The 16,263-nt window shown below is 44.1% G+C and overlaps 1 protein-coding gene and 1 non-coding gene across 10 annotated transcripts in view; both read right to left on the bottom strand.

Moving 5' to 3' along the window:
• Positions 1 to 12,492, bottom strand: part of DEPDC5 (DEP domain containing 5, GATOR1 subcomplex subunit) — a 76,933-nt gene extending 64,441 nt beyond the window's left edge. For 8 of the 9 annotated variants that reach the window (XM_068990043.1, XM_068990037.1, XM_068990039.1 and 5 more), the window contains exons 1-8: positions 12,388 to 12,492; positions 8,241 to 8,328; positions 7,407 to 7,453; positions 5,654 to 5,739; positions 4,496 to 4,579; positions 3,451 to 3,500; positions 1,952 to 2,021; positions 315 to 393 (exon numbers count right to left, since the gene is read on the bottom strand). In XM_068990043.1, coding sequence (XP_068846144.1) covers positions 315 to 393; positions 1,952 to 2,021; positions 3,451 to 3,500; positions 4,496 to 4,579; positions 5,654 to 5,739; positions 7,407 to 7,453; positions 8,241 to 8,328; positions 12,388 to 12,445 — 562 coding nt within the window. In that variant the 5' untranslated portion in view covers positions 12,446 to 12,492. The remainder of the gene's footprint in view (positions 1 to 314; positions 394 to 1,951; positions 2,022 to 3,450; positions 3,501 to 4,495; positions 4,580 to 5,653; positions 5,740 to 7,406; positions 7,454 to 8,240; positions 8,329 to 12,387) is intronic. The other variant, XM_068990041.1, reaches the window with a different exon arrangement.
• On the bottom strand, positions 7,127 to 7,199 carry TRNAG-CCC (transfer RNA glycine (anticodon CCC)). The gene has a single exon. It is a non-coding gene; the product is annotated as a tRNA-Gly (tRNA).
• Positions 12,493 to 16,263: the final 3,771 nt, after the last annotated feature.

Here is a 16,263-nt window from a genome sequence, read left to right as displayed (position 1 = left end):
GTGATAGAACATGAAATGAAAGTTATCAAAGAAGATGCTGGTTCCTGGCCATAAAGCCACTACCTCTGACTTCTGATTCTGTACTTATAGAATAATTGAACATCTGAGAAACAGATTTTTCATTAATGCTTTACTACATTTCATACAATTCACTGCATATATAATATGTATATTTATTTTTAACATTTGAAGATTTATAAAGATTCAGGACATATCTTCAGAGAATGTTCAGAGATGACAGTGAATGATACCAATTTGAAGGAAACCAGAAACTTCTCCCCATTAGCATTACAACCCACACTTAGGAACAGTACCATAAATATCAAAATCCCACATTTCACAGCTCATCTGAATAAATATGTAAACCATAGCCGACGTAGAGCGGAACACCACCTGCAATAAACAAAAACACAACTGCATTAAAAGGCAGTGATGGATAGGATTTCAGTTCCGCAAAATGAAAAATTCTGGCGATCTATTTCAGAATGATGTGAATATACTCAACACTACTGAACTGTACATTTAAAAACGGTCAAGGGAATTCCCTGGTGATCTGGTGATTATGACTCCACCGTTCCACTGCAAGGAGCATGGGTTTCAACCCCTGATTGGGAAACTATAGGCCATATGCCTTGCAGTGCAGCCAAGACAAAAAAGAAAAAAAGGAGTGAATTGCTATAAAACTGGGGGAAAGATCACTGTAAAACACCAATGCATGCCCACTAGAGTGGCAGAAACTTTCAAACTTTAAAACTGGGTATTGGAGAAAGTAAAAAACAGGAGGCTTTATATATGGCTACCTAGGAGTATAAATTGGTCCAAAGAATTTGAAAGATAATTTGGCATTATCTTACAGAGCAGAACCTATGACATGACAAACACACTCCTAATCAGTGATTTAAGATATAGTGAGTGCAAACAAGACAGCTAAAAAAGAAAGTGGGAGCGAGGAAGGGGGAGAATACATTTTCATTCCTCTTTAATAAAACTCAAAAGTAAGCAAAATGAGTAATACACTGCTTAGGATAAAATATATATGTATTGTCACTATATAAATAAGCAAATTACAAAAATAATTTTTTGTAAGACAGAGTGGTTCTCTCTCAAAATTGCCCCACGTTCTCAACTATCTTGCCTGCCCAGGGGACATCTGGTGATGTCTGGTAACATTTCTGGAGGTTGTGACTTGCAGGGGGTGGGGACGGGGGTGGGAGCTACTGGTATTTAGTGAGTAGAAGCCAGGGACACTGACCAGCCCACAGTGCCTGGTACAGCCCCCCAACACTACTGCCCTTTCGGGCCAGGTGATTCCCTTTCTGGAGGGCTATGCTTCATGCTGTAACAGATTGAACAGCCTCCTCCACACAACCCCAGCTGTGACAAAGATGTCTCCAGACTTTGCCAAAAGACCCCTGGGGAGGCAGGATCACCCTGGGGTTGAGAACCACTGCTCTCAAGGGAGGCTGTGGGTGGGAACACGGAAGAGCAGACAGGTGCTTTCACCAGGGCTACTGAGCCCTGATTCCCACCAGCGTGGGGATTGTGCACAGGTGCTCAGTTTGGAATTTCCCAACTGTGCCAGAGTCACAGGAGATTCCCTGGCAAAGGTCTTTTTCCGGGTTTACCAACACAATCTTCTACTCAGCTTAACTTTTGCTGTGTATTAGTGGGCACAGAAGTCTGTGACCTAGACACTCCATTTCTACCTCTGATATTAAACAAAGGAAAACAAAGATCACCCCCAAACCAGAGAGATCAAACTGTAAAACCCTAGAATTTCAAGAGTCCCTGCTTTATTACAGTATTATTCCAGTTGGGCAGATGGTAGCTTGGTCACAAGCTTGATCATGAGATCCGGTTTTTGCTGGTTTCTGTTTTGTTTTTGATTTCACGACCTACAGACATCACAACATGGGGAAACAAAACCAAAAAAGCGTCGTATCAACCTTACCCTGGTATCTTCGCTGATATAACCACACATGACCTTCTCATTCTTGACCCACAGCTCACCAGCCTGTGCCCTGAAAGGAGACGCACACACATTATTATGAGTCCTCCACGAAGCAAGAAGAAACGGAGGTGCCTTCAGGGCGGCGCCCTCTACTCTGTCATTGTCACCCAAATGACCTGGTCAGTTACAGATTTCCAGAGTGCCACAAACACAAGAGAAGGAGTTTTCAACGTCCACTGAATTTGTACAATGGGAGCTCTTGATGTGGGGGTCCGCAGACAACCTCTGAATCTGAGGAAGGCCTCTGGGGAACCCACGAACCCTCTAAGTGATGCAATCTTTCCTGCGCACAGAATCGTACACTTTGTCAAATCTCAAAAGGGCCCACGTCACAGAAACAGTTAAAAAGCACGGATGAACAAATCTGCTAATCCTAGCTTTGAGATGACGAGTTCCAACAAAAACAAGACCCCCTGCAACATCACAAGTAGACAGGAGTATAAAGGCACAGGGCCCCTACTCAGTGGAGGCCACCTTTCCTCGGGCAAGCCACGCAGCATGCTGGATCCTAGTTCCCCAACCAAGGATCAAGCTCATGCCCTCTGCCTTGGGCGCACAGTCTTAACTACTGGACCACCAGGGCAGTCCCAGTGGAAGCCCCTTTACTGAAAATTTTCCATGTCATTATTAAGTAATATGGTATCTTCTGCCCCTACAGCTTTTTTTAAATTCATTTTTGTGCATTTTTCGGCCATTGTTGTGAGATTAAGCTCTTCTTTTTTCCGGCTGTGCTGGGTCTTTGCTGCTGCCTGGGCTCTTCTCAGCTGCATCGAGCAGGAGCTGCTCTCTAGTTGTGGTGTGTGGGCTTCTAACTGCAGCGGCTCCTCTTGCTGCGCAGCGCAGGCTCTATGACGAGCGCGCTTCAGTAGTTGCGGCTCCTGGGCTCTAGAGCACAGCTTGGTGGTCGTGCTGCGCCGGCTTAGTTGCTTGGCAGCGTGTGGGATCTTCCCGGACCAGGGATTACACCTGTGTCTCTAGCATTGGTAGGCAGACTCTTTACCACTGAGCCACCAGGGAAGCCCTCCTCTTGCTTCTTTATCCTGTTTTTCAAATTGTCTACAATGAACAAGCACTGTATGTAAAAATACTTAGCACACGCCTGACACACAGCATCTGCTGAACATGTGGTACTTGACAGTGTTAATTCCACGACTAGGACACGTGTGTTGAGACTGGCCGCCAAAGAATCAGTGCTCAAGTCAGAGAGAATATTCCAGAAGATCCTCTGCAGTTGGGCATATCAAGCAGAAAAACACCCAAACTGGATGTTCCAATGGGCTTTCAGTGTGCCCAGCACACAGATCTGTCTGCTCCTGGGCCTACTGTGCGTTTCATTACATGGATAGCCACACGCCTCAAAGGCCGTATGGAGAACAGTTACTGCACCGGATCCTGCTCCTGTTTACAAGCTGATGAATCAGGAGTGACACAGTAGTTACCTGATGCCAGCAAATTCCACCTTCTGAGTGATATAGGCACATGTGCTGACCTAGGTGGAGAGAGAGAGAGATTCAACAACACATCGAGGCCATGAAAGGTCACAGAGAAAGTCTCCTGGCTCTCTAATCTCTTCCAACAACCCGATACTCAATTAACATGGGAGCAATAGGTTTATCCCACAGGGAAACCTGCTGGGGCGGGTATAACAGTAGGTTCTGAAGGGCTTGGCAGGTACAGACAGTAGTGAAGACTGGGTGGACAGTAAGTGGCCAGCTTCACCTGTATACTTGTCACAGACGCTCACATGTGCACCTATATTTACACACAGAACATCTACTTCTCATTTAGAAAATGGAACCTTCTCCCACCAAATAAAAAATAAGCAAAGACATCTCTGTCTAGAAATATACAGTGTGGACATTTCACTTAGGATTTGCTGTTCCATAATTGCCAAAGAGTCCAAAAGGAGAAACTTCTGCACCAGCTCGCAATTGTGATGAACTGATCACGTTCAGTGGAAAATGCCAGTTAAAAATAAACAAGGAAAAATGGGAGGAGGGGAAAGCGAAAAGCAGTCTAACCTGGAAGCAACAAGATCTCGGTTCCAGCCGAGTGTCAACTGTTTACTAGCTTTCTCGTCTTGGGAACTCACTCAACCCCTCTATCTCAGTTTTCATATATATAAATTCAGGGTAATAAATGCCTATCCACAGGAGGAGATATGAAGAGCAAATGAAATCAGGTGAAAACTTGAAAATCAAAGTCCCATTTAAATGTAAAATCATATTATACTTTCCCATTCAGATCAAAAAACGCAGTGTAAAACTCTGTGTCAACAAACAAGCAGAACAAAGCATGAAAAAAAACATGAAAAGAGAATGGAAGGAGACAGACAACATCTCTACAATAACTGTCTGTGATGCTAGAACCGGAAATGATTTTATACTCTTCTCCCAACTAGACATACATCTCCCCAGTGACATGGATTATTAACATAATCGAAAAAGTAACAGACTTTAAAACAAAAAAAAAATCACATCTTACCAAACTTTTCTTTAGTCGCCACATATCCCCACGGCCAATATACTGATCCTTAAAGGTTAATTCCACAAGGTCAAGGGTCACCTCCTAAAAAGGATAATCAGATGTATGTTTCTGCATTACTCTGCCATGCTTTACAGGTGGAAGATAGTGGTCATTCACCACAGAGAAACTTTTTGACAAAAAGACAAGCACTGAAGACCATTCAGTAGTGAAAGTGAAAGTCGCTCAGCCGTGTCTGATTCTTTGTGATCCCATGGACTATATAGTCCATTGAATTCTCCAGGCCAGAATTCTGGAGGGCATAGCCTTCCCTTCTCCACGGATTTTCCCAGCCCAGGGATCGAACCCAGGTCTCCTGCATTGTGGGCAGATTCTTTACCCGATGAGCCACAAGGGAAGCCCATTCATTAGCGGAACCCTGAGAAATAGAATTTTATCCTGCCTGAGAAGGCTTTTGAAGACAGGGAAGTGTCCAACAGATATGACAGCTACTGTACTATGGTCAAGTACAAAGCACACCAGAGTAGACAGTCAGTGTTTTAGTCCTGATTTTGGTACACAAATGTGACACTGAGCTGGGTTTTATTTCCCTAGATAATATCGATCATGTCATTTGGACAATGATGTTTTTTACCTCTTCATTTTATAGCATCATTGCTCAAAGTAAAATGAGAACACAGAAAGAAATTTTAGTATTTTATAGAGAATTTTATATTTTGCTTCACAAACACACATATATGTACAGAACCTTTATATGACAAGCTTTTAAAAAAAGGAGGACTTTCAATGCAACGTACACTCTGTCTATAACCTAAACAACCTATGTAGGACCACACATTGAATAGTCTACACTACACTTGGCGTGTTAGTTGCTCCATCGTGTTTCACTCTTTGCGACGGCATGGACGGCAGCCCACCAGGCTCTCCTGTCTCTGGAATTCTCCAGGCAAGAATACTGGAGTGGGTAGCCGTTCCCTTCTCCAGTGGATCTTCCAGACCCAGAGACTGAACCCAAGTCTCCTGCATTGCAGGCGGGTTCTTTACTGTCTGAGCCACCAGGCAAGCCCTAAGTAACTCATTATTTCCTTAGAGACCTACTGTTGAGGAAGGGCATTAATCATTCCCCATAAGATATTCAAATCCAGAACAAAGACACACCTTAGGGTCTACAACATTCACATACACATCTTGATAAGGTCTTAGCCGGAACACCTGAGTCACAGTCTGGTCCACACTGATAGTTTCTGAAACAGAGAAGAAATCTGGATCACATAATGCATTCTGAAAAACCAGGTAAATACATTCTAATCTATAAACGGCTCCTCAGGTGGCTCAGTGGTAAAGAATCTGCCTGCCAATTCAGGAGAATCAGGAGATGTGGGTTCCATCCCTGGGTCGGGAAGATCCCCTGGAGAAGGAAATGGCAACCCGCTCCAGTATTCTTCCCTAGAAAATTCATGGGCAGAGGAGACTGGCAGGCTACAGTCCATGGGGTCACAAAGAATGAGATACAACTGAGGGCATGTGTGTGCGTGTGTGTGTGTGCACACATGCACACACAATCTATAAATGCCCAAACATTCAACAAACAACACAACTGATCCTTTACCAAGGGCAAGACATGTTTTCTGTCTTCAGGAACTTAAAACTTAGAGAGTTCTCTGCTTTTCAGGTGAAGTAAGACCTGAACCCAAGCAATTAAAAAATGAGAGAGAGACAGACTGAAATAGAGAGAGAGAAAAGAATTTAAGAAGCAACATAAGAAAATTCAAAGGGTTGTGAAAATTTAGAAGAGGAAAGAGATCCTTTCTCTTTTGGAGTAAAAGTAGTGATGGTAGTCAAGAAAGAAACAAACTTTCCAATGAGCCCTGAAGTCTGCTAAGTAAGAAACGTAACAGGCAGCAGGAGATGCTGCTGCTGCTAAGTCACTTCAGTCGTGTCCGACTCTGTGCGACGCCACAGACGGCAGCCCACCAGGCTCCCCCATCTCTGGGATTCTCCAGGCAAGAACACTGAGGTGAGAGTAAAAAGGACACTCAGGATCTAGGTTTGAAAACACGTTTTCCCATCAATTTAAAACATAAAAAAGTGGTTGACATCAAAATCCTTTAGAGAAGATTTAAAAAAATTTTTCTTTTCAGTGCCGTTTAAAGAATTATTTTATTTGCTATCAATTAACATTTTAGTTCCCAGATCAGCATGGTATAGTCATTAGAAGAAAGGATTTGGATCCAGACTGAGTTAGTATTGATAGAATCACTGCTCTGGCTCCTTCACTTGCTAACACCAGGCAAACTTGCTCATCCCACTAAGACAAAGGTTCCTCCCTCACTCAAGAGCTGGTGGGAAGAAAAAGAAAGATAGATGCCAAGCAGCTCCAGTTCAGTGCCTTGCACAAGTGCCGGGTAATCAGCGGTATATGTTCCTCCTCTGCTCCAGCCCAGTGTAGACACAAAACAAATATTTTGTGAAAAAATATAATATTGAGAAAAGCATGCTTTGCCAACAATTGTTTTAGAGTTTAAGTGTAGGGCTTCCTCTACTTTCCTTTTGATCCTAAATATAGTTTTTGTTTTCTTGTTAGTATTTACTTATTTGGCTGTGCAGGGTCTTAGTTGTGGGAACTCTTAGTTCCCTGACCAGGGATCGAACCCAGGCCCCCTGCATTGGGAGCACAGAGTCTTAGCCACTGGACCACCAGGGAAGTCCCTAAACATAGTTAAAAATTTCTAGTGCCCTCAAGGTGCTGACAAATGAGATTCCTTGGCAGTTTTGGTATCTGACAATATTTTTATTAGCAGGAACACAATTTGATAAGGAGAGACATACTGTGCCCTCATTGTGAAGGGAGGTTTCTTAAAGTTTCTGAAACAATAAAGTGTAAAAAATCTTAGAGAGATGGAATTCTTACCTTTCTGCAAATCCTCCTTAAGTGACTTGACCTGCAAAAGCAGAGGGCTGGGGGCAGGGTGGGGTGGGAAAGCAACAAAGAGAAGAGACGTTGTCAGCATTAACTAATCAGCTTTCTTTACCACCCACAAAACACAAACAGATCACTCTGGACATATTCTAACCGGCAGCACAAGAACAGGAAGAGAGTTCCTTTAGAAACAACTGCACTTGTACAGTAAGTCCCCTACATCCAAACCTTCAACCTGTGAACTTTCAAAGACGTGAATGTGCGTGCCAGCCCGTGTGTGCCACCCATTGTACTGGATGACTGTAGTTTTCAAGGTACTGTGCTGTACGATTAAATCCATTTTATTTTTTGTGTTTTTGATGTATGTATTATTTGTGTGAAAAAGTATTAGGCTGGCCAAAAAGTTCATTTGGGATATGGAAGAACTCGAATACTGGCCAGCCCAATGTTCTGAACCTATTACAGTACATACTATACAGCCAATTGTGTCAGCTGGGTACCTAGGCCAACTTCGCCGGACTTAGGGACAAACTGGACTTAAGGACAAACGCACTCTTAGAACAGAACTCATTGGTATGTCAGAGACTTACTGTATTCAAGGGAATGAATAAATGCTACAGAATTGTTCAGAGTTCTCCTCTCAGCTTTGTAAACAGAAAAAATGGACCCCTTTTAAAAAGATTGATTGGTCTAGCAAATCCCGGAGGGCAGGAACATTTTTATCCCAAGGCAAAGAGCCATCTCGCCCTTCATCCCCTTAGACAACACATCACCTGGAAACAGCAGGCTGCCCAGCTAGCCCCCTACTCCTGCTCAGATGCTCACCTGTACTCATCGTTGGGGTGGGCAATCTCCACGATGTCTCCAAGCTTGATGTGTGGAAATACTTTGGGGTTCACGACTAGCTCATCGTCTGAAAGACAATTCAGGGATCTCAGGCAGCAAGCAACTCACTCGGGTTGTGGATTGCTGTGTGTTCTCACGCTGGGTCCTTACAACCCCATCATTCAGTATGACAACCCCATCTCACAGAGGAAGCTCCATTTAAAATTGAGATTTAAGGCTCCCCTAGTGGCTCAGTGGTAAGGAATCTACCTGCCAATGCAGAAGACATGGGTTCGATCCCAGGTCTGGGAAGATCCCACGTGCCTGGGAGCCACTAAGCCGGTGCACCACAACTATCGAGCCTAGAGCCCAGAGCCACAGTACTGAGCCCACATGGCATGACTACTGAGCCTGCATAGCCCAGAGCCTGTGCCCTGCAACAAGAGAGGCCGCTGCCACGAGGAGCCCACGGTCCACAGCTAGAGAGGAGGCCCCACTTGCTGCAACTGGAGAAAAGCCTGCGCAGCAACGAAGACCCAGCAAAGCCAAAAATAAATAAATGAAATTTAGCTTGACTGAAGGATTTGTACAGGAAGCCAGAGCTGGTGAGCAGCTGAGTGGGATGGTGTTCGGGGACCTTTGTCTCCAGAGCTTTACCTGCCAGCCCACTGCTCCCAGGGAGAAGGCAGCTCTTCCGCTCTGGGAATTAGGCCTCTAGGGCAATTCTTTACTTCCTCAAATGGTGTGCATCTGGCATACACCAGGAACAAGACAGCCAGGGGCCCACATACAGCACAATCCCTTCTACTTAATATTCAAAGAATTTTTCAAAATACTGTCTGAGTGTGACCCTCACAATAAATCTCTAGATCTAACAGAAGCAAGAAAACAAGAGATAAAGCAACTTGCCAAAGGTAGATAGCTAGTAACAACAGGACACGAGGACTGGTTACTAGTCCAGGGTTCCAAAACCCACTGTTTCTCACATCCCTCAAGCCAAATAAAACACCCTGGACTTGGAGGGCAATGCTTGATCAGGGAAAAAATTCACATATAGCAGAATTGAACAGACAACAGAAATAACTTGACAGAGGACAGGATGCAAGGACACAGTATATACAGCATATCTATAAAGTACGTGTACAGTGTATCTATAATGTACGTATACAGTGTAACAGTATCCGTATACAGTGTATCTATAATGTACGTATACAGCGTATAGTGTATCCGTATACAGCGTATACAGTGTATCCATATACAGCGTATACAGCGTATCCGTATACAGCGTATCTATAATGTATCTATAATGAGTCTTCTTTTTCAGTCTGGAGCTGGGTACAGGAGACTCTTAAATACACAGAGGATGTGATTTTATATGGTTATCTATCCCTGCCCCACACTAGGGCTCGGGGAAGGGGGAGGGAACTCTTTCAAATATAACACACTCAGGATCATAAAGATATAGTATTTTGTTGTTGTTTTTTCTTTGTCTCTGTTTTAGCTTTTAGGGAAAGATGGTCTTTTTTTTTTTTTCTTTTCTTTTTTTGGCCATGTCACATGGCTTGTGGGATATTAATTCTCCAACCAGGGATCAAACCCAGGCCTTCAGTAGTGAGAGCACAGAGTCCTAACTGCTGGACCATAAGGGAATTCCCAACACATCCTTCTATCATGCTAAAATTATGACAAAGAAATATGTCCAGATTTCAGATATAATCAGAACCAACAAGAACTCAGCCTAGGAAAGTAAAGTACTGAGTTAATCCCCAGTTGCTCTTTCTTTTTGGATACAGTCTCCATTGACAGATGTAAAGCAAACCATCTATGAAGTCTCCCTCTAACTTTCAGTCTAACAAGTATTCCTTCCTATTTAATCTTACCATTTCTTTTTGCATGTATGTCACAACAAGCTGAAAGCTCCTTAGGGAGAAGGAACCTTGTCATATTCAAAATCTTTATGCTTCGTATAGACAGGCGGTGTAGTCACTAAGTCGTATCTGACTATTGCAACCCCATGGACTACAGCCCACCAGGCTCCTCTGTCCATGGGACTCTCCAGGCAAGAATATTGGAGTGGGTTGCCATTTCCTTCTCCACTGGTATAGGTATGTACCTAATAAATAGTTGTTGGATGTATTTTTTTCAATTTGATTTTTATTTTATTTATTGACATACAGGTGACATACAATACTGCATTAGCTTCAGGTGCTCAGCATATGATTCAGTATTTTTGTGGAATATATACCATTATGAGCTATTACAAGATAAGAGGTGTACTCCCTCCGCTACGTAATATATCCTTGTTGTTGATCGATCTGATACATAGCAGTCTGTATCCATTAATCCCATACCCCTAATCTGCCCCTCCCCTTTTCCCTCTCCTCTTTGGTTACCACAAGTTTTGTTTTATATGTTTGAGAGTTTGTTCTGCATATACATTCATTTGTTTTGTATTATTTTTTTAGTATTTGTCTTTCTCTGTCTGACTTAATCACTAAGCATAATATTCCCTAGGTCTATCCATGTTGCTGTAAATGACATTTCATTCTTTTTTATGGCTGAGTAATATTGTAGGATGTATTTTTTTCTTTATAGTCCTACAGCAGACTGGGTACAGCAGGGATCTACCACTGTCTTGCACACATGAAAAAGAACACTTGCATACATTGTATTAATAGATACAGAGTATACACTGTATCCTTTTATCCTTTCCTGTGTCAAAAGTTATTTCTGTTTGTTCAATTCTGCTCCACAAAGGTTTAGGCAGCTTCCACTGCATACAAAGTACAATGTTAACAACAGACTGTGGTTTTAGCAGAAATTATGTTTTAAATATAGCAATGTCGGGTATATCCTTTTCCTGGTACTTACAATGGCTACATTTATTTAGCAGCTAAAAGGAGCCTGGCTGAATACTTTACCTACATCACTTAATTTGAACCCTTAAGATCTTATGATATAGACACTATTATTCTACCTTTTAGGCAGCCCTTACCTTTGGGAGGCTTATACATCTATAATACAGGAGCAGATATAAAAGTGAAAGTGAAGTCGCTCAGTCATGTCCGACTCTGCAACCTCATGGACTATAGCCTACCAGGCTCCTCCATTCATGGAATTTTCCAGGCAAGAGTACTAGAGTGGGTTGCCATTTTCTTCTCCAGGGGATCTTCCCAACCCAGGGATTGAACCCAGGTCTCTCATATTGCAGGCAGATGCTTTACCATCTGAGCCACCAAGGATTTTGAGCACATATATAGTAAAATACAATTTTTAAAACACTGTGTTGTTAATTCCAATTCCTGAAGTAAATAAGGTTATTAGGACATAAAGGAAATTTATTCCTCTAGGGGAAAAAAAAGTCATATAAATAGGTGCTTCCTTATTCTGCAGATTCATAATCTCAACGTGCTAAGAAAAATGGAGAAATTACCCTAAAGAGCTGGAATTTGTAATTAAGGTAAACTAGAGGCTTGCCCAAGGTCACAGGGAAATTAAGAGGCAGAGCTGATACCCAGATTCAGGTTTAATGGAGGGCAACATGCTGTGTCTTGCCCTAACTCATGGTGCTTCAGAGCCAGGCAAAGGTTCCTGCTTTGATCATACCTGTCTTATGCACACCTATTACCTCTCTTTCATTGAACATAAGTTTCTCTTATCTCCCAAACCAGTGCAGACTGGAATTTTATAGAACATACACAGTAAATATGTGATAAAAAACACAAACAAATCAACAAGGACCTAGCACACCGAACTATATTCAACACCATGTAATAACCTGCAATGGAGAAAAATACATGAAAAAATATAAATATATGATGTTTACATTGCTATACATCTTAAATAAAACACTGTAAATCAACCACACAGCAATTTAAAATAAAACAAAAACAAACAAATGAAGAGTAGTAAGCTGGAAATACTCACAACCTCCCTGAAAATGCAGAATGCAAATGCTTCTAGAAGGGGCTTGTGCTCTCTGGTCCTGCTATCCTTTCAATACTTCAGTGTCACACCTGCTGCCTAACTCAGTTAAGCTAAGTGCTGAGCCGCCATTGTCTCCTGAGCCAGAGTGTAAACTTCACGGCACAGGCTATGTCAGAACCTCAGCCAACTTACTCAACCCCAAAGACCAGTCGATACTGACCACTGCCCCCGAAGCCCTTCTTGTGGATGACGAGTTTGTAGACCTTTGCTGTTCTCATCTTGTACTGCTGTTTCCTTCAGCTGTTCCAAGTCTGGGCAAGAGAAGTCATCTTGCCTCCCTGCCAGTGAAATACAAACAAAAAAGGCTGGAATGTCAGAGTTTTCTTTGCAACTGCTCTTTGATTTTAGGGCAGTGAAAACACTGCTCTTGCTCAGCTGAGAGGTGGCACCAATCCTTGGATGAAATCACTCCTCCAAATACCAAGAGGGACGGAAAATAAACAGAACCAACCAATCTGGGAACGAAAAGGAATTCAAGTCAGGGTCTTCTCCAACCTCCGAGATATGCTATCACACCCTAAAGGGAAAACTTGGAGTGACCGAGGCACCATTACCTTGCCTCTGTATAAATCAATAACACTCAAACATTAAAGAGACCTTAAAAGAGGTTTGGTACACTCATTTTGTGGATGAGGAAAGTGAGGGCCAGCGCAAGGGACATGCCCGAGGTCTCTGAGACAGAGAAGAATTCCTACTGTTCACGTTCGGCCACCGATGTCTTGGGCGAGGAGAGAGGAAGGATCGCTCCCCAAACCTCCATCTGCACAAACTCTCCGCGGTTCCTACCCGTACCAGCTCCCCTCATGTCAGAACTGATGTCACGGAGGCTCAGAGACGGACAGAGACTTGTCTAAGGTCACACAGCAGGTTGGGGGTGGGGCCAGGATTTGAACCGGGGCCCTGGCCCTCTCCTCCTGATCCCCAACTCCGGCCCCGGCGGACAGGTCCACTCACCCGCAGCTCCGGAGCCCCTTCCTGCTTGAAGCCGGGGTTCCGACGGCCGGACCCTGGCCGGGTCCCCGCGCCTCCTCCGGACGTCCCTCCTACGCCCGCAGAGTCCGCGAGGATCCCGTGCCGGATCTCCAGGCGCCGGCCGGCCCGCCCCGGCCACAGAGCGCTCACCTGAGAACCCGCGCCGCTCCGGTGGCTCCGCCCCGGGGCACCGCCCCCTTCCCGCCCACCCGCTCCGGGCCGCTCTGGCCGGGCCTCCGCCTCGTCTCGGTGTCCGCGCTACTTCCCCATCCGGGGCTCGCGTCGGGGGCGGGGCCTCACGTGCGGCCTATTGGCCGGGATGCCGGACGGCGTTTCCCGCTTCCTAAGGGCCGTCGACCCGGGCAGGAAATCCTTTTCCTCGTAGACGTTCCGAAATAGATTCGAGCCCAAGAGTTGACTTCCGACCTAGTGATTTCCCCAACAGGACCAACTCGGTCGAGCGTCCCGGGATCTATAAAGGGTGTTACGGACCTTCGCGGGGCCTCCTAGGGCAACAGAGAGGCACAAAATAAGAGTTTCTGGGGGAACTTTTGTAAAATGTGAAGGACTGAGCATGTGCGACTTAGTGCGATGGCCCCTGCTGGGAAGTATCCATTTGGGGGGGGCTTTTAAAATTCTTCCAAACCCCGAATGGTGTTCAGTGCCTCTGTTTATTGGTAATAGCTACCATGGTTTTCACAGACATTCTTATGTAATCGCTACATTCCTTTATGGAGGCAGATACTATTTCATTTCACAGACAACTGGAACAGGCCGAGGACAGAAAAATCCTCGGGAGGAAGCGAGTACGGATCCTGACCCAACGCAGTCCAACTTGGCTCCAAGGCTGCGCATTTAACCGGCATCCTCATGTCCCACCCAAGGGCCTAAGCCCCTATTGTATTGGGACACCTTTCTCTTCTCAAGGGAAATAGCGCTGTGTGGGCAGTGCCTGAAGCTGGCTAAGGGCTCCAGGCAAGTTTCCAGCTCCATCTAATTGACATATGAAAGTGAAAGTTAGTCGCTGTGGGTTGCCATTCCCTATTCCAGGGGATCTTCCCAACCCAGGGATCGAATCCGGGTCTCCGGTACTGCAGGCAGATTCTTTACTGATTTTGACTGAGCTACAAGGGAAGGCAACTGACCTATAATTTTTGGAAATTTTCTGAGTATTGAAAGGAAAAAAGCACCGCATATCACAAAGGAATTGGGGGGTGGGGGTGAAGGGTTCAGAAGTTAAATAATTTTTAAATAATTGTAACTTTTAATAGTAAAAAGCATGTAATGAAGCACACTGCAACAGGTGCAAAACTTTTCAAGGATAAAATGTTAAATGTTAGACTTGTTTATGTTGCCATTTCAGGGTGGCACCCCCAGATCTCTCAGACTGTTTTTGTTTGTTTGTTTTTTAGTAGCTAGTGAGAAGTCCTTCCATCCCAGACAGAATTAAGGGGACTCTATGTCCCTGGCCCTCAGGGGAATTTGATTCTTTGTCCTGAGCAATGTCCATAATTGGTGTCATATCTTAGAAATACAAATATTTCACTTTTTAATTTGGCAAAAATTCATAAAAACAAGACAACAACAACAACAACAAAAACCTCGTCAAGGTTTGAGACTTTAAAAAATGTCTAAAGCTGGGCAAAGCTAGGGAAGGCTGGAGCAGGTAGCTGAAATACTGGGGAGTCAATAGCCTTGGTTCTACAACCATCTGTGGGATTGCCTGCTTTTAGCTGTGTACCCTTGCACAAGATAATTCTCTCTGCTCAAATTTTTCCCTTGACAGGTGGGAATTAAAGTATGTGTTATTCTTCCTTCACAAGGTGTTTGAGGGTGTTTGACATCACCTCATCTGAGGTTACATTAGGTCTTTGAAATTAAAAAAAACTTCAATTGCCATGTCAGTTCAGTTCAGTCGCTCAGTCGTGTCTGACTCTGCGACCCCATGAATCACAGCACACCAGGCCTCCCTGTCTACCACCAACTCCCGGAGTTTACCCAAACTCATGTCCATCGAGTCGGTGATACCATCCAGCCATCTCATCCTCTGTCGTCCCCTTCTCCTCCTGCCCTCAGTCTCTCCCAGCATCAGGGTCTTTTCCAATGAGTCAACTCTTTGCATGAGGTGGTCAAAGTGTTGGAGTTTCAGCTTCAGCATCATTCCTTCCAATGAACACCCAGGACTGATCTCCTTTAGGATGGACTGGTTGGATCTCCTTGCAGTCCAAGGGACTCTAAAAAGTCTCCAACACCACAGTTCAAAAGCATCAATTCTTTGGCACTCAGCTTTCTTCACAGTCCAACTCTCACATCCATACATGACCACTGGAAAAACCATAGCCTTGACTAGACGGACCTTGGCTGGCAAAGTAATGTCTCTGCTTTTTAATATGCTATCTAGGTTGGTCATAAGTTTCCTTCCAAGGAGTAAGCATCTTTTAATTTCATTGCTGCAATCACCATCTGCAGTGATTCCAAAAGCATGGAATTTACCAGGAAATTGGCTCTCATTGGCTTTTAGGGGCTGAATGATGATGCTTCTTTGAGGTCCCTTTGTGCTTACTACAGAGCCAGGAGGAAGACTAGGACTAGGGTGAGGTGGGTGAGGCTAATGAGTTGTGTTTCAGTCATAAACCCGATTTGACTCTTTTTGACCCCATGAATTGCAGCACACCAGCCTTCCCTGTCCTTCCCTTTCTCCCAGAGTTTGCTCAAATTCATGTCCATTGAATCGGTGATCCTATTAACCACTTGCCTTATTTAGGGCACAAAATGCTAAGGGGTGCCAAAAAACTCAAAGAGATAAATGATAATGTGATTGCTTTTAAAGGAAGCATTAATACAAAAAATCCATGTTGAACAAAATATCACATTTTAAAAATAAAGATTAGAATAATGGTGCAGTGCCTGTCATATTAGAACCTGAGGCAGAAGACAAACCAATAACACTGGGTTTCTCAGATCCTTGTCTGTAGGCAGCAGTGGCCTGAGGAAGAACCTGAAGTCTTGGATACTCCTGTAAAAATGTGTTGAAATGTCTTAAAGTGAGTTTCTAGTTAATTAA

This window comes from Capricornis sumatraensis, chromosome 17 (genome assembly GCF_032405125.1).
Source record: "Capricornis sumatraensis isolate serow.1 chromosome 17, serow.2, whole genome shotgun sequence".
Lineage (NCBI taxonomy): Eukaryota > Metazoa > Chordata > Mammalia > Artiodactyla > Bovidae > Capricornis > Capricornis sumatraensis.
Note: the sequence above shows the minus strand (reverse complement) of the source record. Positions and strands in the feature narration are given on the sequence as shown.